Source organism: Pholcus phalangioides, unplaced genomic scaffold (genome assembly GCF_987345545.1).
Source record: "Pholcus phalangioides strain wild (caught in Gottingen) unplaced genomic scaffold, Ppha-v1.0 ptg000012l_1, whole genome shotgun sequence".
NCBI lineage: Eukaryota > Metazoa > Arthropoda > Arachnida > Araneae > Pholcidae > Pholcus > Pholcus phalangioides.
The window spans coordinates 9391267-9408649 of NW_028301605.1; the positions used below are offsets into that span (position 1 = coordinate 9391267).

The following is a 17383-nucleotide window of genomic DNA, read 5'->3' on the forward strand; positions in this document are numbered from 1 at the left end:
TGTGAAGATAATCGATGTAATTATTTTGAGTTCAGTTTAAAACTTGAAAACTAAAAGGAAATAAACTGAATGGAAAGAATCGTCTCATTGAAGTAAACAGAAAGATATCAAATAAAGCCATCGCATGCCCTCAAAATTTAAATGTGTCGTGATATGTTATATGTTTAAAAATAACAAAATTCTCTCACCTCAATCGAATCTTATTTCTCGACCTGATTAAATGCATTCCAGGTTAGTTATAGAAGAAGTTGATGTTCCTTTAAATCAGTGATTCCCAACGTGGGCGTTAACGCCCCCTGAGGGACGATAGAACCTAAGGATTTAACATGGGATTTTATGGGTTTACTTGAGTTGGGGGACGATGGGAGAAAAAAGATTTCTGAAGAACGGGGCGATGGAACAAAAAAGTTTGGGAAACTATGCTATAATAGACCATTGTTTCCGAAACTTTTTGTTACATCGCCCCCTTCTTCAGGAATTTTTTCTTTCATCGTCCCCCACTCAACTCAAGTAAACCCATAAGACCCCATGTTAAATCCGTAGGTTCTATCGCCCCCTTAGACTATTCCATCACCTCCCAGGGGGCGTTAACGCCCACGTTGGTAATCACTGCTTTCAATGATCAAATGTTTCTTTACTTACTGACAATTCGTTTCCTTTTTTTTCTCGGGCAAAACAGTGCTTGATTTTGCAAGAGATTTAGAATCTCGATATACTTTTTTTTTACTTTAAAAGACGCTGATGTAGGACAGTAACCTAGGCTGGGCAACCGGGGTGCTGCTTTGGGGCCCCGAACTGAATTATCCCCTCCCCCTCCACCCCAACCAAAACATTTATTTTGCATAATAAAAACACTTTCGGGGGGGGGGGCAGAAGGCACGCTACGGTCCAGCAGGAATGTATCGACCTACTGTGATCCTGAAGTCCAGTTGCCGCTCATTTGTAACCATTCCTCTCATCCAGACATTCCGATATAGACAAAGATACAGTCTTTGCGACTATCACCCAAATGCTATATATGGAAGATGAAAACCAACCGTTATAACTTAAAATACGAAAATAAGACACCAAACAACTGTTTCGAGGCTAATGTAGCTCCCTCTTCAATGGTGGAAAGTCTGTTACAGCGCAGACTACTCGCTTGAACACAACAAGTGGTTGATATTAGGCAGGCGCGAGATGGTGATGATGATGATGATGGCAGAGGGAAAGACTTGACTTGATAGTGATAATGATGCATATGATTACTATTGTAGGACGAGAGGTGTATGGACGATGATAGAGAGATTTTGACAATTGGGCCAAAATATTGGAGAAATATGGATCGTTACTAAAAAAGAAGAATTTTTATTTCCACTCCATCATCGATACACTCTGTCCTACAACAGTAATCGTATGCATCATTATCACTTTAAGTCTCTTCCTCTATCGACATCATCACCATCGCACGTCCGCCTCATATCAACCACGTGTTATGTGTCAAGCGAATAGTCTCCACTATACACAGCAGACTTTCTACCACCGAAGAAGGGTTTACATTCTCCTCGAAACAGATGTTTTAGTGTCTTATTTTCGTATTTTTAGTTATAATCGATAGTTTTCATTTTTCTCACTGTACTCACAAGTTATTTCTTTTACAAATATTGTATGTTTTTTTTTTTAACTTGATACCAAATGCTTTTCCTTTCTAATAATAAGAACGATGTCCTGGTAGCCACATCGAAATTTTCTTTACAACTCTCTCTCTAAGCGCTCCCCGACCAACGCATGCGTGGTAACGCACAGATGATGGCAGATCGCCTTGCCGCACGGAGAAAAATTGAGTGTGCATTGCTAAACAAAAACTGAGAGGGAACGTTATATGCCGCTATATCTTTACAAGATTCAAAAATTCCCTGGAAATTAGTAAGAGTCTTGATACCCCTAAATATACATCACAGGTGGGCACTGCTTATCTCTAGAAATGCGCTTAAGACGTACTTACCTCTTGAATAGCGTAGGAGGCTTGTGCTTACCTCTAGGAATGCCATGAAGATATTCTTAGTTATTAAAAAGCATAGGAGGTTGCTTACATTCTAGAAATGAGTATATTTCCTGACCTTCTAAAGGCATGTACACATTAGCAAGCGGAGCAATTTGCAAACAGGTTCTTATAGTAATTTGTACTTTGTTGGACACAAAAGAATTCCTTTCCTTTGTGTCCCCTTTTCTTTATTTGGGTGCATACGTTCTTGTTAACAGCGAACAAATATTTTTAAGCCGTTAGAATTGAACTATCGGGAATCGGTTGTTTTTTCAACGAATACAGAGGGAAAAAAGGGCACACAAAGTTCGTGAGTACGTAAACTTCCTTTGTGTCTAACAAAGTACAAATTACTGCAACAGCCTGTTTGCAAGCTGCTCCACTCGCTAATGTATACACGCCTTTAGACATTCGTAAAAGCTTGTATATCCCTGTGATGCACAGGAGACTTGTATATACCCAGAAAAATGTTCTCTTACATCCTCATATAGCATGCTATGATTAATGTTGTGCTCTTTTTTTATTACCTTACCATTACTACTTCTATTTTTCACGAAGCACCCCCGTGAAGGTATGTTTACCACATTCTGGGTACCACAGTTTTATATGAAAGGTAGACATTTTATCTAAGTGGTTTGAATGATTCTTCCGAATAATATTTTGCATTTATATTAGTGTCATTCAGATTGCATTTTAATGACATCATATATATATATATATATATGTCTCTGTCAGGCTGACTTATTCGACGGGTTCGCCAGAGGCGACAACGAAGCAGACTACAGCGAACCAGCTGGCAACGCTAATCTTGGTTTCGACGACGTACTAAGAAGGCACGATGGGTACGTCAAAGGAGAGACCCCGACGATACCAGAGACTAGCTTCTCGTGTGGTGCGCAGCCGTACAGCACGGGACTTTACGCAGATATGGAGACCAACTGCCAGGTAGTTAGCCGATATGATTGGTCAATCATCCGAAAATATTTTCAGGCTCTATGTCACTCATGTATACACATGTATATTTCAATATTATCACACGCATTATTTTTTTTTTATGTAGGTTTACCATAACTGTCACGAAGGCAAGAAAGAAAGTTTCCTTTGTGGACCCGGGACGAATTTCAACCAGAAGATTCTTGCGTGTGATTTCTGGTACAACTTCAACTGCCAAGACAGCGCCGCATTCTACGCTGCTAATGCTGATATAGGAAAAACACCGGAAGGTAGTGTTTACCGACCTGCACCATCGGTTATTGGAACTCAGCACACTGAGAGGCCATCTTTCCCTAGCTATCCTCAACAACAGCAGAGACCAATCTCTAGTGGCGGATACCAACCACCTGTTGCTCGAAGACCTCCTCCACCACCACCAATAAGTCGCCAACCTCCTCCACCGCCACCAATAAGTCGTCAACCTCCTCCACCGCCACCAATAAGTCGCCAACCTCCCCCACCACCTCCAATAAGTTTCCAACCTCCTCCACCCCCACCACCGGTTAGTCGTCGACCCCCACCACCACCACCACCCCCACAACAGCCATTGCCTCCCAGGATTCCGCAACCATCTCAACCACCGAGGGTGAAAGAGCCCGAACCACAAATCGTGACCATCGAACAGAATCTCAACTCTGGGTATGAACCTCAACGTCCTATCGTTATACAGACACCCTATAGGCCATCACCTCCAACATCACCCCGTCCAGTTTTTCCACCAGTAGTCTCGCCCCCTAGAGTTACTCGTCCACCAGTCCAACATCCAGTAGTTGTGCGCAGACCAGCTGAATCGGCACCGCCACCAAGAAGACCCACCAGACCCATTATTCCGCAAGAACCAATCCACCCCGATTCTGAATTCAAAGGTAGCGATTACAGGCCGCCCCAGCCAGAGCCTCCACGCATACCTCAACCAAGTCGACCAATTAACGTTGGCTTCCCATCGTATCCCTCAAGACCTACCATTCAGGAACCTGTCAGGCACGTCGGTGGAAGACGTCCACAGCCACCACCAGAACTTCAGCAAGAACATGTAGATGTAAGCTACGTACCACCACCTGCACCTAGGCAACCCCCGCCACCAGCACCCAAGCTACCTCCCCCTCCTCCTCCTCCAGCACCCAGACGACCACCACCACCACCTCCAGCATCTAGGCGACCACCACCACCTCCAGCATCTAGGCGACCACCACCACCTCCAGCACCTAGGCGACCACCACCACCTCCAGCACCTAGGCGACCACCTCCACCACCAGCACCAAAACTGCCACCACCACCTCCTCCACAGAGGCCATACGTACCACCACCAGTTCAACAAGAACAGGAAATCGTCGATATCAAGCCAGATTACGTCAGGCCACCAGCACCTTCGCAGGCAACCGGAGAATATGTTCCACCTCCTCCACCTCGAAGACCAGTAGCCCCCAAGCAGCCATCTCCACCTGCTGCTCCTTCAATCATCACAACTCAGCAAAGAAGACCTAGCCCACCCCCTGCAAGACCTCAATCTGTGTCTCGTCCGAGAAGGCCCGTTTTCCCACCAGCACCAGACCACCCGAATGCTAACATCAAAGGAGGGCCAGGATACAGGCAGCCTCCTCCATCTCAACTCCCTAGTTACGAACCTACTAGGATATCACACAGGCCCAGCGGCTCTACTTCTCAAATTGGGTACCAGAGACCACCTCCAGCTCCAGAAACAGACATTTACCAGCCCCCGCCGCCGCCACCAGTTAAAAGGCCAGCCCAAACTGTGTTAAGTCCCGGATACAGGCCACCTGCAGCTTCACACGCTACCGGTGTTGGATACAAACCTCCATCATCCGGTTCAGCGGACATTCCTCCACCACCTCTCCCACCAGCTCCCGTCCATCCAGATTCCGGAATAAAAGGATCCGGATACGTTGAACCACCGGCACCTCGCCAACCCATCAGAGTCATTTCACCGGCCACAGCCGTGACTTCAGTTAAAAGGCCACAGGGAGTGAAAGTTCCCAGACCTTCAACCGGCAACGAAATAAAGAGGCCATCCGCACCTGGTCGAGTTAAGCTTCCAAGTCAAACCACAGAACAGAAACTTCCTGTTCAAAGTGTGAGAGTTCCACCTCAAGCACAGGCATTCCCGGCACCACGTCCACGTCCGGTCGATCATCCCAACGCAAATGTCAAGGGCGGACCAGGATACAGGCGTCCTAGACCCCAACCGGTACGAGTGTCTCAACCCAGCCAACCGATAGCGCCAGCTCCTCCAGCTGCTCCTTCAACATCAATCGAGAAAAAGACACCACCATCACAACAAACAGTTGGACGAGGAACCGGAAGGGGGCAACCAGCTCGAAGACCACAAAAACCTGTAGGAGAAGACGAACGCTACGAACAGGAACTTGTAAAACAAGAAGTGTACGAACCAAAACGTAAACAACTCCCTCCTCCGATAGTCGCTGCCGGTCCCCCGAAAGAACCAACCATCAGCCGCGGTGTCAAGAAACCAGCCCCGTCCCAACAAAGGATCAAAGTCAAGCAGCCAGGTCCCGACTACGGCAATGGTGGCAGCTACAAGCGTGGGCAGGAATCCTATCCGAAACCAGAATTCCAGCAATCAGTCCATCCAGTCTCGACCCCGTCCAGACCAAGCGGAGTCAAAACAGGTTCCGCATCCCAGACCAAACTGCTATCCGAAAGCAGTCCCGGATCGTCTTCGACGGCAGTTCACGGTGGTAGATACCCTTCAAGAACCGGTACCCAAACAGACTATCCTCACTCCAGAGTGCCAGGACACCAGCCTGCCAGCCAACGACAGGTTTTCCCACACAGGGACAATCCAGACCACCCTAACGCCAGCATAAAGGGCACCAACGCATACCGCCCGCCGCCACCAGCGAACTACGAAGCAGCCGCATCCGAAATCAAAGAACAGAAGTTAGGGAGTGAAGTCACGAGTGACGCCAAGTCTTCGAAATTAGGTGATACAGGCACTGATTAGGGAAATTATTATCGTCACGTGAATTTTTTAGGATGTATCCAAATGCTGAAAACGAAACTCTTAACCAGACTTTTTCAATGTATGACACATAATTTTGACATCAGAATTCATTATTATTATCTTCTAATGCTGAGAAATGGAATTAATTTCAAGGGGGGGAAACACTCCTTGGACTCGATATTCGAGTCTTGATAGGAAAAAAAAAATAACCCCTGTACGTGTCATCTTATACCCAAGAAAACAATTTTTATAATCATAAATAACCTAATAACAATCGTAACTTAAGCCAAAAGAAAGATTTTTTTTTTTTAAATCACTAAAATAATTATCGTATTTCAAGAGAGTTTACGGCTGTGATAAGAAAAACTGCCCTAAGAAATTATAAATTATTTTTCAAAAATTATGTTCAAGAACGAAGAAAAACGCACATTGATTTAGGATTTTCAATATTAATAGTAAATGTTAATTTATAATTGATTTCTTTTTTGAATTGGGGGATTGTTACGTGATGGTTTTTAAGTTGGGATTTTTTTTTTCAAGATAACATTAAGGTGGTGAATCGATGAAGTTTACTTTTGGGGGGAGGGGGGATAACCACGGAGCGAAGGTTATTTCTACTTATTTTTTGAGGTGATCGTGCACCAAGCTCCAAGCCAAAATGATGGATGCAATCGAAAACACGGACTGGAAGATGATGATGAAGGTTGAATGTATCAAAACTGTACATATTATATTTGTATTGAGCAACAAAAAAAAAAGACATAGAGTGATGCGTTCACGCGGCTATGTTTTCTCTTCTTGTTCACTTTCTTTTCTTTTTTCGTTATATCAGACGTCTTCTTTATTTTCTATATTTTTTGGTACCAAGTGGGTGACATAACTTATTGATATGGTTACGTCCAAGAGGAAGATTTCACGACTTTTGCCGATAAATCTCAAAAAATTAGGCTCTGAAACTGTTATTCTCTCGATGCTGAATCATTTACGCAGACTTATACTAATTACTACTGGAAAAAAAAGGAAATTTCCGATAATGAATCACGTTCTTATTACAATTCTGTGACGAAATATTCCCCTTCAATGGTTGTTTCCAAGATTTACTTTGACTGCCATCTTGTGATCATTTCTACAACTACTCCAAAGTTTTCTTCCGAATTTCCTGGCTGAAGAGCGACGTCGTGAAATCTTTCCTCTAGGTTCCATATTCGACCGTTTGGTTTCGTTTTTCTTCCAAGAGAAAAAAAAATTGTTTTTATGTGAAAATCGAAACCGTACGACTTATGGAATTTCGGAAAAAAACAGAATCTATCTTCTTTTCTTCTTGAACATGTGTATTTTCTTCTCCCCTTTTCTTTTTTTTTCCTCTTGTATATTATTGTGAAATGCCAATAAAAATGTTTTTAATTTTTCGACGAGTGTTGCTTCTTTTTCTCTTTCTTAAATGTATTTTTACTACATAACTATGGATGAAAATTTAATGTTAAGCTTCGAATGACTTTTCGATAGAAAAATGAATTAGAAAAGAAATTTTTACCGTAATACTAAGTTTCAAATAACGCTGAAATAGGAATTGGACTCAGATACAAAGCTTCAAATAAGTATCATAGAAATTTCACTTACTGAATTCCAAGCTTCAAATGACTTGAAAGCAGAAATGTGGCGTAGATAAACTTTAAGTGATTTAAAAATACAAATTTGACTTCAATACAAACTTCAAATGATTTTAAAATAGAAATTTGACTGCAATACTAAAGTTCTAATGTCTTGAAATGGAAATTTAACTTAAATACAAAACTTCAAATGACTATAAAATAGAAATTTGACTTCATAACTAATCAAAAATATAAATCTAACTTGAATACAAAGCTTTAAAATGAAATAAAACTTTAAAATAGGAGTTTGACTTGAATACAAAGCTTCGAATGACTGACAGAAACCGAACTTGAATACTAAGTTTCGAATGCCTTTATAATACAGATTTGATTTGAATGCAAAGTCTCAAATGACGTTATAATGAGAACTTGACTCGAGTAAAACATCTAAAGACGTCAAATTAGGAATGTGATTGAGTAACAAGTTCCTAAAGACATCAGGATTAGAAATGTCAAACTGAAACAAAACTTTTTGGGATTGGAATATCGTATGAGAATAAAGTGTCAACTTGAAACTCCGGTAACTTCGGTACAGAAAAAAAAAAGTTTAGTTAAAATTTTTGACAACAAAGGGCACGCTGTAAATCAGCCCATAAGGAATGATTGAACAGGAAATTTTCTTCTGTATCCGTGAAGCTTCATCCGGCGATTCGTGGCCGAGGCAAAACAACTTCACCGATGTCAACATCACAACGAAAACCTCATGTAAGCGGCCAGAAATGAGCAGTTAATCGTGCACCCTGCATTTTATAGGACTCTGATTTGCATATTTCCAGAGATTTGCTTTTGTGCAGCGTCCTCTATGAACAAAAATTTAAACTAAAAATATTCTGCACCGAAAGAAAAACTCCCGCTCCGTCAAGGAAAAACTTTTTCCTTTTTCGCAAAACCCCATTCAAATATGCCAATTCCTTCAATTTTTATGATTTTTTTTAACTATTCACGAACTTATGGTGCACTCTGCACAGAGAGAATATGCATTTAAAAATGCTAAAATATGCATTTGGAAATGTCAAAATATTCATTTGGAAATACCGGAATATATGCAGTTAAAAAATTCCGAAATATGCATAAAATAAAAAATATGCTTTAAAAATTCTTCAATTCCCCCGCATGGGAATATTGAAAAGTATACTTAAAATGAAAAAACTATGCATTTGAAAATGTGAAGTTTCCTTAAAGATGAAAAATATGCACAAAAAACGCATTCAAAAAATTTCATCAAAAAATGCAGAAATATGACCTAAAAATGAAAAATTATTTTCAAGAAAGAAAAATATGCACACACACTCACGAAAATGAAAAAAAAAGAAAACAATATGCATGCTAAAAGCATTGAAGTATGGACTAGCAGAAAAGAAAAATATGCGCAAAAAATGAAGAAAGCATGTATTTAAAAGTGCAAAAATATGCATTTAAAAATGCCAAAAAATGCATTTAAAAATGCCAAAAAATTCATTTAAAAATGCCAAAAAATTCATTTAAAAATGCCAAAAAATATCCCTTAATATGAATAATACTCATAGGAAAAAATAGATATTTGATTACGTTTGAAGAAGTATACAATGCGATTAAATAGATAAAATTCTAAAAATATGCTCTTATTCTATAATTTCGGTGATTTTATTCACTTATACGCAGCAACTATAAAAATGCAAAAATACGCGATTGCATATGCACTTATGCATTTGCATATCATCCGGCCTCTAGTCATAAGTATTTCAATCTATCTGGAATATCCCACATTGAATTTGAATCATATATAGGCCTATGCAAGTTAGAGTTATTAAAATACCCACAGGAAATCCACATGAGTCAGTCATGTCTTTGTCTGACGAGTCACAAAGGTCGAGGGTGTGAACACTTTCCGCACTAGATCGTGGACTGGTCATCACTTAGCCCACTTCTATAAGAGGCCGTTCTCGAGGTAATTGTTACATTAAGAGAGAGAGAGAGAGAGAAATGATTCTGCTCACCGTCTGCCCACGTGAAAAGGGCTACAAAAGCCTAGATGTGTCTACTCTTTCTTTACCCCCTCTAATAAGACACCTTCGATTTCTGTGACCGGGCCTACGCATCCTCGTAAAGTATATAAGTATTCGGGGTTTTTACGTGATAACCACTAAAATAATAATAATAATAATTTCACTATGCATAAACACATGCAAACAACGTCTTTTTTTTTTTTTTTTTTTAATTCTGTACCTACACGCACAGCTGTAGGCAAGGTCATTCCATCGGCGCCCCCGCGGGCACTGCATCTGAAATTGCGCGAATGAACAGAGAATAAAGAACAGAGTTGTCATGTCGAGCTTCAAGGATTTGCCTTCTTCTTCTTCTTCTTCTAGAGTCAAAAATCCCTCAAAGATGACGCCTGAAATAAAATAAAAATTATAATGATAACCGTAAGGATGCCGTTCTACCTCTGCCCTACCTGACACTTCAGCTTATTTTGAATTCCCGACCTTCGCGAGCTCTGCAACAACAAACACTACCTTTGAAGTTCGCGTGAGCTTCTTTTTTCTCTCTCTCTTTTTCACGTATGTGACGTGAAATCTGCAAGATGTTGTGTGTGCACGAAGGACACTTTACTCGCATTTTTCTTACTTGGAATTCAACGACCAGAGCTGATGAAAATCGCCTGCCACGTGCAGAACCGTCTTAATTAAGAGCGTCATGGACCCCTGGGAAAATTGTTTTTTCTGAGGCCCCTCATCGGGCTAGAAACACCTCTGCTTAACGATTCACGTGTTTAATATCTAAATTCTTAAACGGATCTCATTTTCATGAGGTCCCCTCTGTACTTGAGTAACCCACCCCTCTGGCTAAGCCCGGTTTAGTTAAGACGGTACTGTACTCAGTGCCGTCTTAACGCATGGGCCCACCCGGGGCCCCACGGCCCGGGGGCCTCAAGAGAACAGGGGCCTCACAAAAATGAGATCCGGTTGAAATTTTCTAGGATTTACCAGGTAGGGCCTCAGAAAAACCACTTGGCCCGGGGGCCCATGATGCTCTTAAGACGGCCCTGACTGTACTGTACTGTAACTGTAAGACCAGACGTGATCCAGGCTCTGTCCCAAAAGGGATATAAGTCTTTTACCCTAGAGAGTTGGACCACGCTGGAGAGAGCCAGAAGCGCCGAGCCCTCGATCCCTACGATTGAGGCTTCAGGCCAGAAGCCTGGTCCCCTACCCCCATTGTCCGGAGCAACCTGCAGCTCCCACGGGCAGGCGGGAGAGACCCACAGGCCCAAACGGGTGCCGAGGACACCCCCCAGCCATCATTTTTATTTACATCATATCTTAATTTGCAGTAAACATGTAGTACATTACATTTTTGTAGATATTATCATATTTTCATTGTGCACAGTGTTACCATAATATATCTATCTATGTGCTTTTGAACATGTTTGAGCTGAGCAATAGGTTAAGACGGGACTGGCCAGTTTTAAATATAGCAATATATCAGTGTTCGCCAATACGCATCTCGATGATTCACGCATAAAATTCAATGTCACTCCTCTAAATTTCGTCCAGGAGTGAAAATACTCCTTCAAATTTTAGGTAATTTTTTTTAATAGAGTTTTCTGTTTTTTATTTAAAAAATACTCCCTTTCTTACAAAATGACCCATTAAAATTTTGGAGAGAAGTGAAATTACTCTTCAGGGAACTGTTTTTTCTTCAGATAACACTGCAACGTATACATACAAAAAGCTTTTAAGTTAGAGTGATAGTATCTTCACACATGGGACCACCCGGGCAGGGGAAGAGGGGGCTCCTGAAAAATGAGAAGTAGTTGAATTTTTCGAGAATTTTCTAGGTAGGGCCTCAGAAAAATCACTTGTCCCGGGAGCCGATGATGCTCTTAAGACGGCTTTGGCCATTCATTAATTTTGTGTTATTAAACTAAAATATTGTATGTTAATATGGGTGTCAAATTGGTGTTGATTATGGGATGACGCATGTATATGCTGAACTTGTGATGACATTAAATTGAGATAAGGCGTTTCTACTGAGCTTATCAAGACATTGAAAGGGGATAATGCGTATATGTTTAGCTTATGAAGACGCTTAATGGAAATGATGCGTTTATGGTTAGCTTATGAATACGTTCACGAGGAATGATGCGTTCATGTTGTGTGAATGAATACGTAGAATGTGAATGATGTATTCAAGTTGAGCATATGATTACCTTATAAAAGATGATGAGGTTATGCTGAGTTTATGAAGATGTTGAATGGGGATGATGCGTTTATACAGAGTGTTTCAGAACTCATGGTTAATGCGTTAAACGGGGGAGAGGGTTGATAGAATATAAGTAGACAAGCACAAATCATCATAAAGCCCATGGTCGGAACTCAAGTGGTTGAGCAATAGAGGGCGGTACGTGCTGTGTGTGTTATGAAATGAAGAGGAACAAGACAGGAGAGACAGAATGAAAGGACACCGATGAATTTCCCAAAGAATAGTTCCCATTACACTAGACATCTTCACCCCGTTGCTCGCGAGCACCACGGGGCTCCCTGAAACATCCAGAGCGCTCGAGTCCGATTCCGTGCTTGCGAGCACTTGGTCAACGTTCCAATTAAACACCTTTCACAAATCGCATTTAAGGATTGAAATCATCCTGATTTCATGCATCCGCACGTCAAACTTTCGCTAAGGGTGCTCTTCTTTTGATGATGGGTGCAGGCATTACTCATGACAAGAAAAAGGTTGAAGACCTCTGTATTATACAGAGGCATCACAGCAACTGCTCAAAATCGCGGTCAGCAACAGTGGCGCAAGCTTCACACCATCGATATAGTGCTGAGAAGCACCCCCACCTTCGAGGGATTAACCACTTGAGTTCCGACCATGGGTTGTATGGTTGTTTGTGCTTGCCTGGTTGTGTTATATCACCGTTTAACGTATTTGCCATGAGTTCTGAAACACCCTGTATAATGCTGAGCCTATGAAGACGTTCACGAGGACTAATGCATTTATGTTGTGCGAATAAACACGTAGAATATGGATGATGGAGTCACAAATAAGGATTTCCCATTTATGCTAAATTACTAAGAAAACGTCAATTTACCAAGCGTTTCACACTCAAAACGCATAATTTTTGAGTATGCGTTTAATAAGAATTGTGCGTTTTTGCTTAAATTTTTATCACTGTTAAAGGAGAATGTGACGTTTATGCTGAAACTATGATGAGGATTAATAAGCATGCGCGTAAATACTGGACTTGTAAGAACGTTAGATAGATGCGGCATATCCATACTAAACATCTTTGTTTCGTAAGACACATTGGATAAGGTGCTGTTAAGCTTTGTTAAGATTTTGGAAATTTCCCATGAGAAAACACTTTCCTAAGGGATATTATAATATTGATTTATTATACCTTTTTCGAATGCTGGAGTGAGATCACCCCTCCCATAAAACAAAACTCCCTCTATATATAAATAATTTTCAATACCTATATGCAGGTCTCTTCTCCAATAAGCCACAATTCTACTGCATTTGTCGCGTAAACATTTTAATTGCTTCGCCTTTTTCTAGTAAATCAATCATCCCCAAATGTCTAATGATTAGAGATCGAAAGTTCAGGCAAAATGCTGTAAATGACTTTTTTTGCCTATTTTCAAACTTTTTTTCTGTAAAAATGCTTTTCCTGAATTTTTCCTGCCTGGTCGGGTGGATTAATTGAAAAAAAAAATTTAACTGTGATTAACTAATCGATTAATCGGACCAGCCCTAATTTTTATAGTGTGGCTATAGTTTATAGGCTATTTTTGGCATTTTTAGTGTCTTTTTTCCTGAGTATTTAAATTATTTTCAGTGCCTTTTTGACTGCCTATTTTGATCATTTTTAGCGCCTAAACTTCCGGGCTCTACTAATGGCAAACAACCATGGACGTTCTCTGCACCAGACCAGAAAAATTGGAAGCTCACGTCCAACATTCAATCACCATCATCATTGCGTTAACGAGGCTATCAATGCATCTAACAGAATGCATGAAAAAGGTGTTATCATGTCCAGACAAAGCAAACACACACACACACATTCGCAGTCAAGAAAAAGGCGGTCATATGACGATCACCGCCTCGCGTTATGCGGTCACTGCTCTTTTAATTCGCAAGATGCATTCATAGAAGAATAACCACAAAAGAGAAGAGAAAACCAATTTAATATTAACAATTTTTCAACACGCACGCACGTAACCAAAAAGTGCGGACAAATTCCTTGTTTCAACACTTTTACAAGTTAACGCCTTGACCCACTGACGGTCGGGCGCCAAAAAAGCGCCTATCTTATGCTCCAATATAGAAAGGGAGGGGGAAATAAAAGGCTATTGCAATAATTGAAGGGGGGTTTGTTGTTACATGGACACAATGCTTCTCTTCCTTTATTATATATACCTCTATTTTTTCCCTTAATATTAAATTTTAAAAAATTGAATAGATGTAACATATTTTGAGACAGCCCAGGAAAGAGAAAGGCGAAATCATTTATTTTTCCATAAGAAACACTTTAAAAGGAAGAAGTTAAATCCATGAAAAGAGAGAAATATTTCAGGTCCTGCAACAACCAACGACGACGGCCACCAACGCCTTGATAATCCTTGACCTGAAAATACAGTAGAAATCGAGGAGGAGAAAGTGCAACAAAGATGATAATGGTGAAGTGAGAAAAGCCCCACCCTTAAGACGTTACGAGATGTGCTAGAAATTGGTGATAACTAGAGCCTGGATTGTGTGCACTGAAAAAAATGTGGTGAAATATGCTCCGAAAACATGCGAAAAAGGCACTTGAAAATGCATGAAGTGATGCACTTATAGATGCGCAGACATGCACTTATAGAAGTCCAAACATGCACTTATAGAAGTCCAAACATGCACTTATAGAAGTCCAAACATGCACTTATAGAAGTCCAAACATGCACTTATAGAAGTCCAAACATGCACTTATAGAAGTCCAAACATGCACTTATAGAAGTCCAAACATGCACTTATAGAAGTCCAAACATGCACTTATAGAAGTCCAAACATGCACTTATAGATGCGCAAACATGCACTTATAGATGCGCAAACATGCACTTATAGATGCGCAAACATGCACTTATAGATGCGCAAACATGAATTCATAGATGCCCAAACATGCACTTATATATGCGCAAACATGCACTTATAGATGCTCAAACATGCACTTATAGATGCTCAAACATGCTCTTATAGATGCCCAAACATGCACTTATAGATGCGAAGACATGCACTTATAGATGCGCAAACATGCACTTATAGATGCGCAAATATGCACTTATAGATGCGCAAACATGCATTTATAGATGCTCAAACATGCACTTATAGATGCCCAAACATGCACTTAAAAATGTTAAAAGATGCCCAGACAAAATGCCCAACGAGTTGGCTGAGAAAAGATGCCCATAAGAAATATGGATGTCGAATGCAATCGAATCCCGTTTTTAACGAATACCGTTATAGCGAAAATCTCGTTTTAACGAACACTTTTCTAATCCACCAGATAAATTCACATAGGAAACAATACAAAAACCCGGAATTCCTTTATAACGAAATTTCGTTATAACGAAGTGATTTCTCCAGTCTCTTGGAGTTCGTTATAACGGGACTGTATATATATCCAAACTACAGTCGAATCCCATTTTAATGAATACAGTTATAACGAAAATCTCGTTTTAACGAGCATTTCTCTAATCTCCCACATAAGTTTACATAGGAACAATGGAATAACCTGGAATTCATTTACAACGAAATTTCGTTATAACGAAGGGATTTCCCCAGTCTTTTGGAGTTCGTTATAACGGGATTCGACTGTATATCAAAAATACAGCAACCCAATAAGAGCAATAAAAAACAAACAGTAATTATGATGAAATAGAAGTATACATACTGCCCATAAAAAATTATGGTTGTCTCATCCATATATGGATAGCTTCTCGATTTGCCCCTACATATTTATAGTACAGTCGAATCCCGTTTTAACGAACACCGTTATAGCGAAATTTTTGTTTTATAACGAACACTTTTCTAATCCCCCAAATAAGTTTACATAGGAAAAATGCAGGGACCTGGAATTCCTTTATAACGAAATTTTGTTATAACGAAATGATTTACCCTGGTCTTTTAGAGTTCGTTATAACGGGATTCGACTATATTTCTTTTTAAACGTGTCAATTTTGTTAGAATTTACTACCTCTATTTTATATTACTACCTCCGTGGATAAGCTAATCCATTTATTAACAACCCTATTAGAGGAAAAATTCCCTGCGACACCACAACCTAGAATTGTCCCTTACCAATCGATATTGGTGTCCCCTTGTCAAAGCAGTCGATTGACAGCATATTAATAATTAGTTGGTCCATCCTATCCATCCCGTTGAAAATTTTGAACCCTTCGATCATATTCTACGTTCTTCAAATGTAAACATATTCAAAAAATGAAGTCTATCTTCATAACTCAAGCCTAGTGGGCCAATAAGAACACACGCGTAGCTCTTCTCTGCAACCCTTCAACCAAGTCTATGTAGGTATTTGGTCTCCAAAACCTTAGACCGCTAGACTACAGAGAGGCAACGAATTTCTCAATCTTTCCATGGAGCTCGTGTGCACTGAACGGGGCCGTACATGGACGGTCGGAGCAAAGCTCAGAATTGCTGACAATGCCACCAGATGGCGACTTATCCGACATCATCCTCGGAAATACATAAATAGGAGGAAAAATAAGTAGAAGAAACTTGCTGACCAGTGAAAAATAGCAAACATAAACATTATATGTACCGGCGAAAAACAAATATGAGAGAACGTAAATACTATAAGTAATTAACGGACTGGTGATTATGCATATTTAAACTTTACCGGTACTTATACTTTTACCGGTGATTGTGCATAGTACTGTTTTACCGGTGATTATGCATAATCACCGGTAAAACTGTAATCACTTCTATTACCGATTGTGCATAAACACCCAAGCGTCGCGTCGTTGGTAGATATGATATATCGTCTTGTATGATAATTCACACACGTATTGTATCATCATGTCGGGGTAAGATAGTAAAATTTTGTTATCGTTATATCCGGGAAAGGGGGGGTCCCACTATTTTCATCAGACATTCTATACTTACTTGGTTTTTTTTTTTTTTTCATGTTCATCAAATTATACTAGAGTATTATTCATAATCACAGAAAAAGCCGATATACTTCAAGTAGTTATCAAATTTACCAACAACACATGGTTATTATGCATATTCGCCGGTAAAAGTGATAAATTTATCAAAAGTTACCAAGACGATAGTATGCATAATAACCGATTTATCACATTTAAAGCCTAGGGGGGAGTTATCCTATTATCCTCTGGCGGGGGAAAAAAAGCAAACGCTCCCATAAGATTTTAAAAAAAACCTTTTGAACCCCCCTCCTTGCTCCAGGCACGAAATAATAAAACTGACCAGGTCGTGGGTACAATTCATTAAAAGCGAGGAGAAGAGCGGGATTGTTATTATTTTTTTTTTTTCGCACCAACTCCTAATATCTGTACTACACATGAGCAGTGGCCCATTAACGCATGGGCCCACCATGATACTCTTTAAGACGGCCCTGCACATGAGTGTCAAAATGTCAAAACGTTTCAAGTCCAAGACTATTGTATAGCTTTGACCATCATCGTCCTACTCCCCCGCTTTAAGCCTGGTCTGAAATTCTGAAGAGAA

The 17383-nt window shown here is 40.3% G+C and overlaps 1 protein-coding gene across 1 annotated transcript in view; it reads left to right on the forward strand.

Annotated features, from left to right (window-relative positions):
* LOC149079435 (uncharacterized) overlaps positions 1-7411 on the forward strand; it is a 78395-nt gene extending 70984 nt beyond the window's left edge. Inside the window, exons 4-5 of the mRNA XM_089240156.1 lie at positions 2759-2968; positions 3084-7411. Of these exons, the coding sequence (XP_089096282.1) occupies positions 2759-2968; positions 3084-5999 (3126 nt within the window). The 3' untranslated portion in view covers positions 6000-7411. The remainder of the gene's footprint in view (positions 1-2758; positions 2969-3083) is intronic.
* The last annotated feature ends 9972 nt before the right edge of the window (positions 7412-17383 follow it).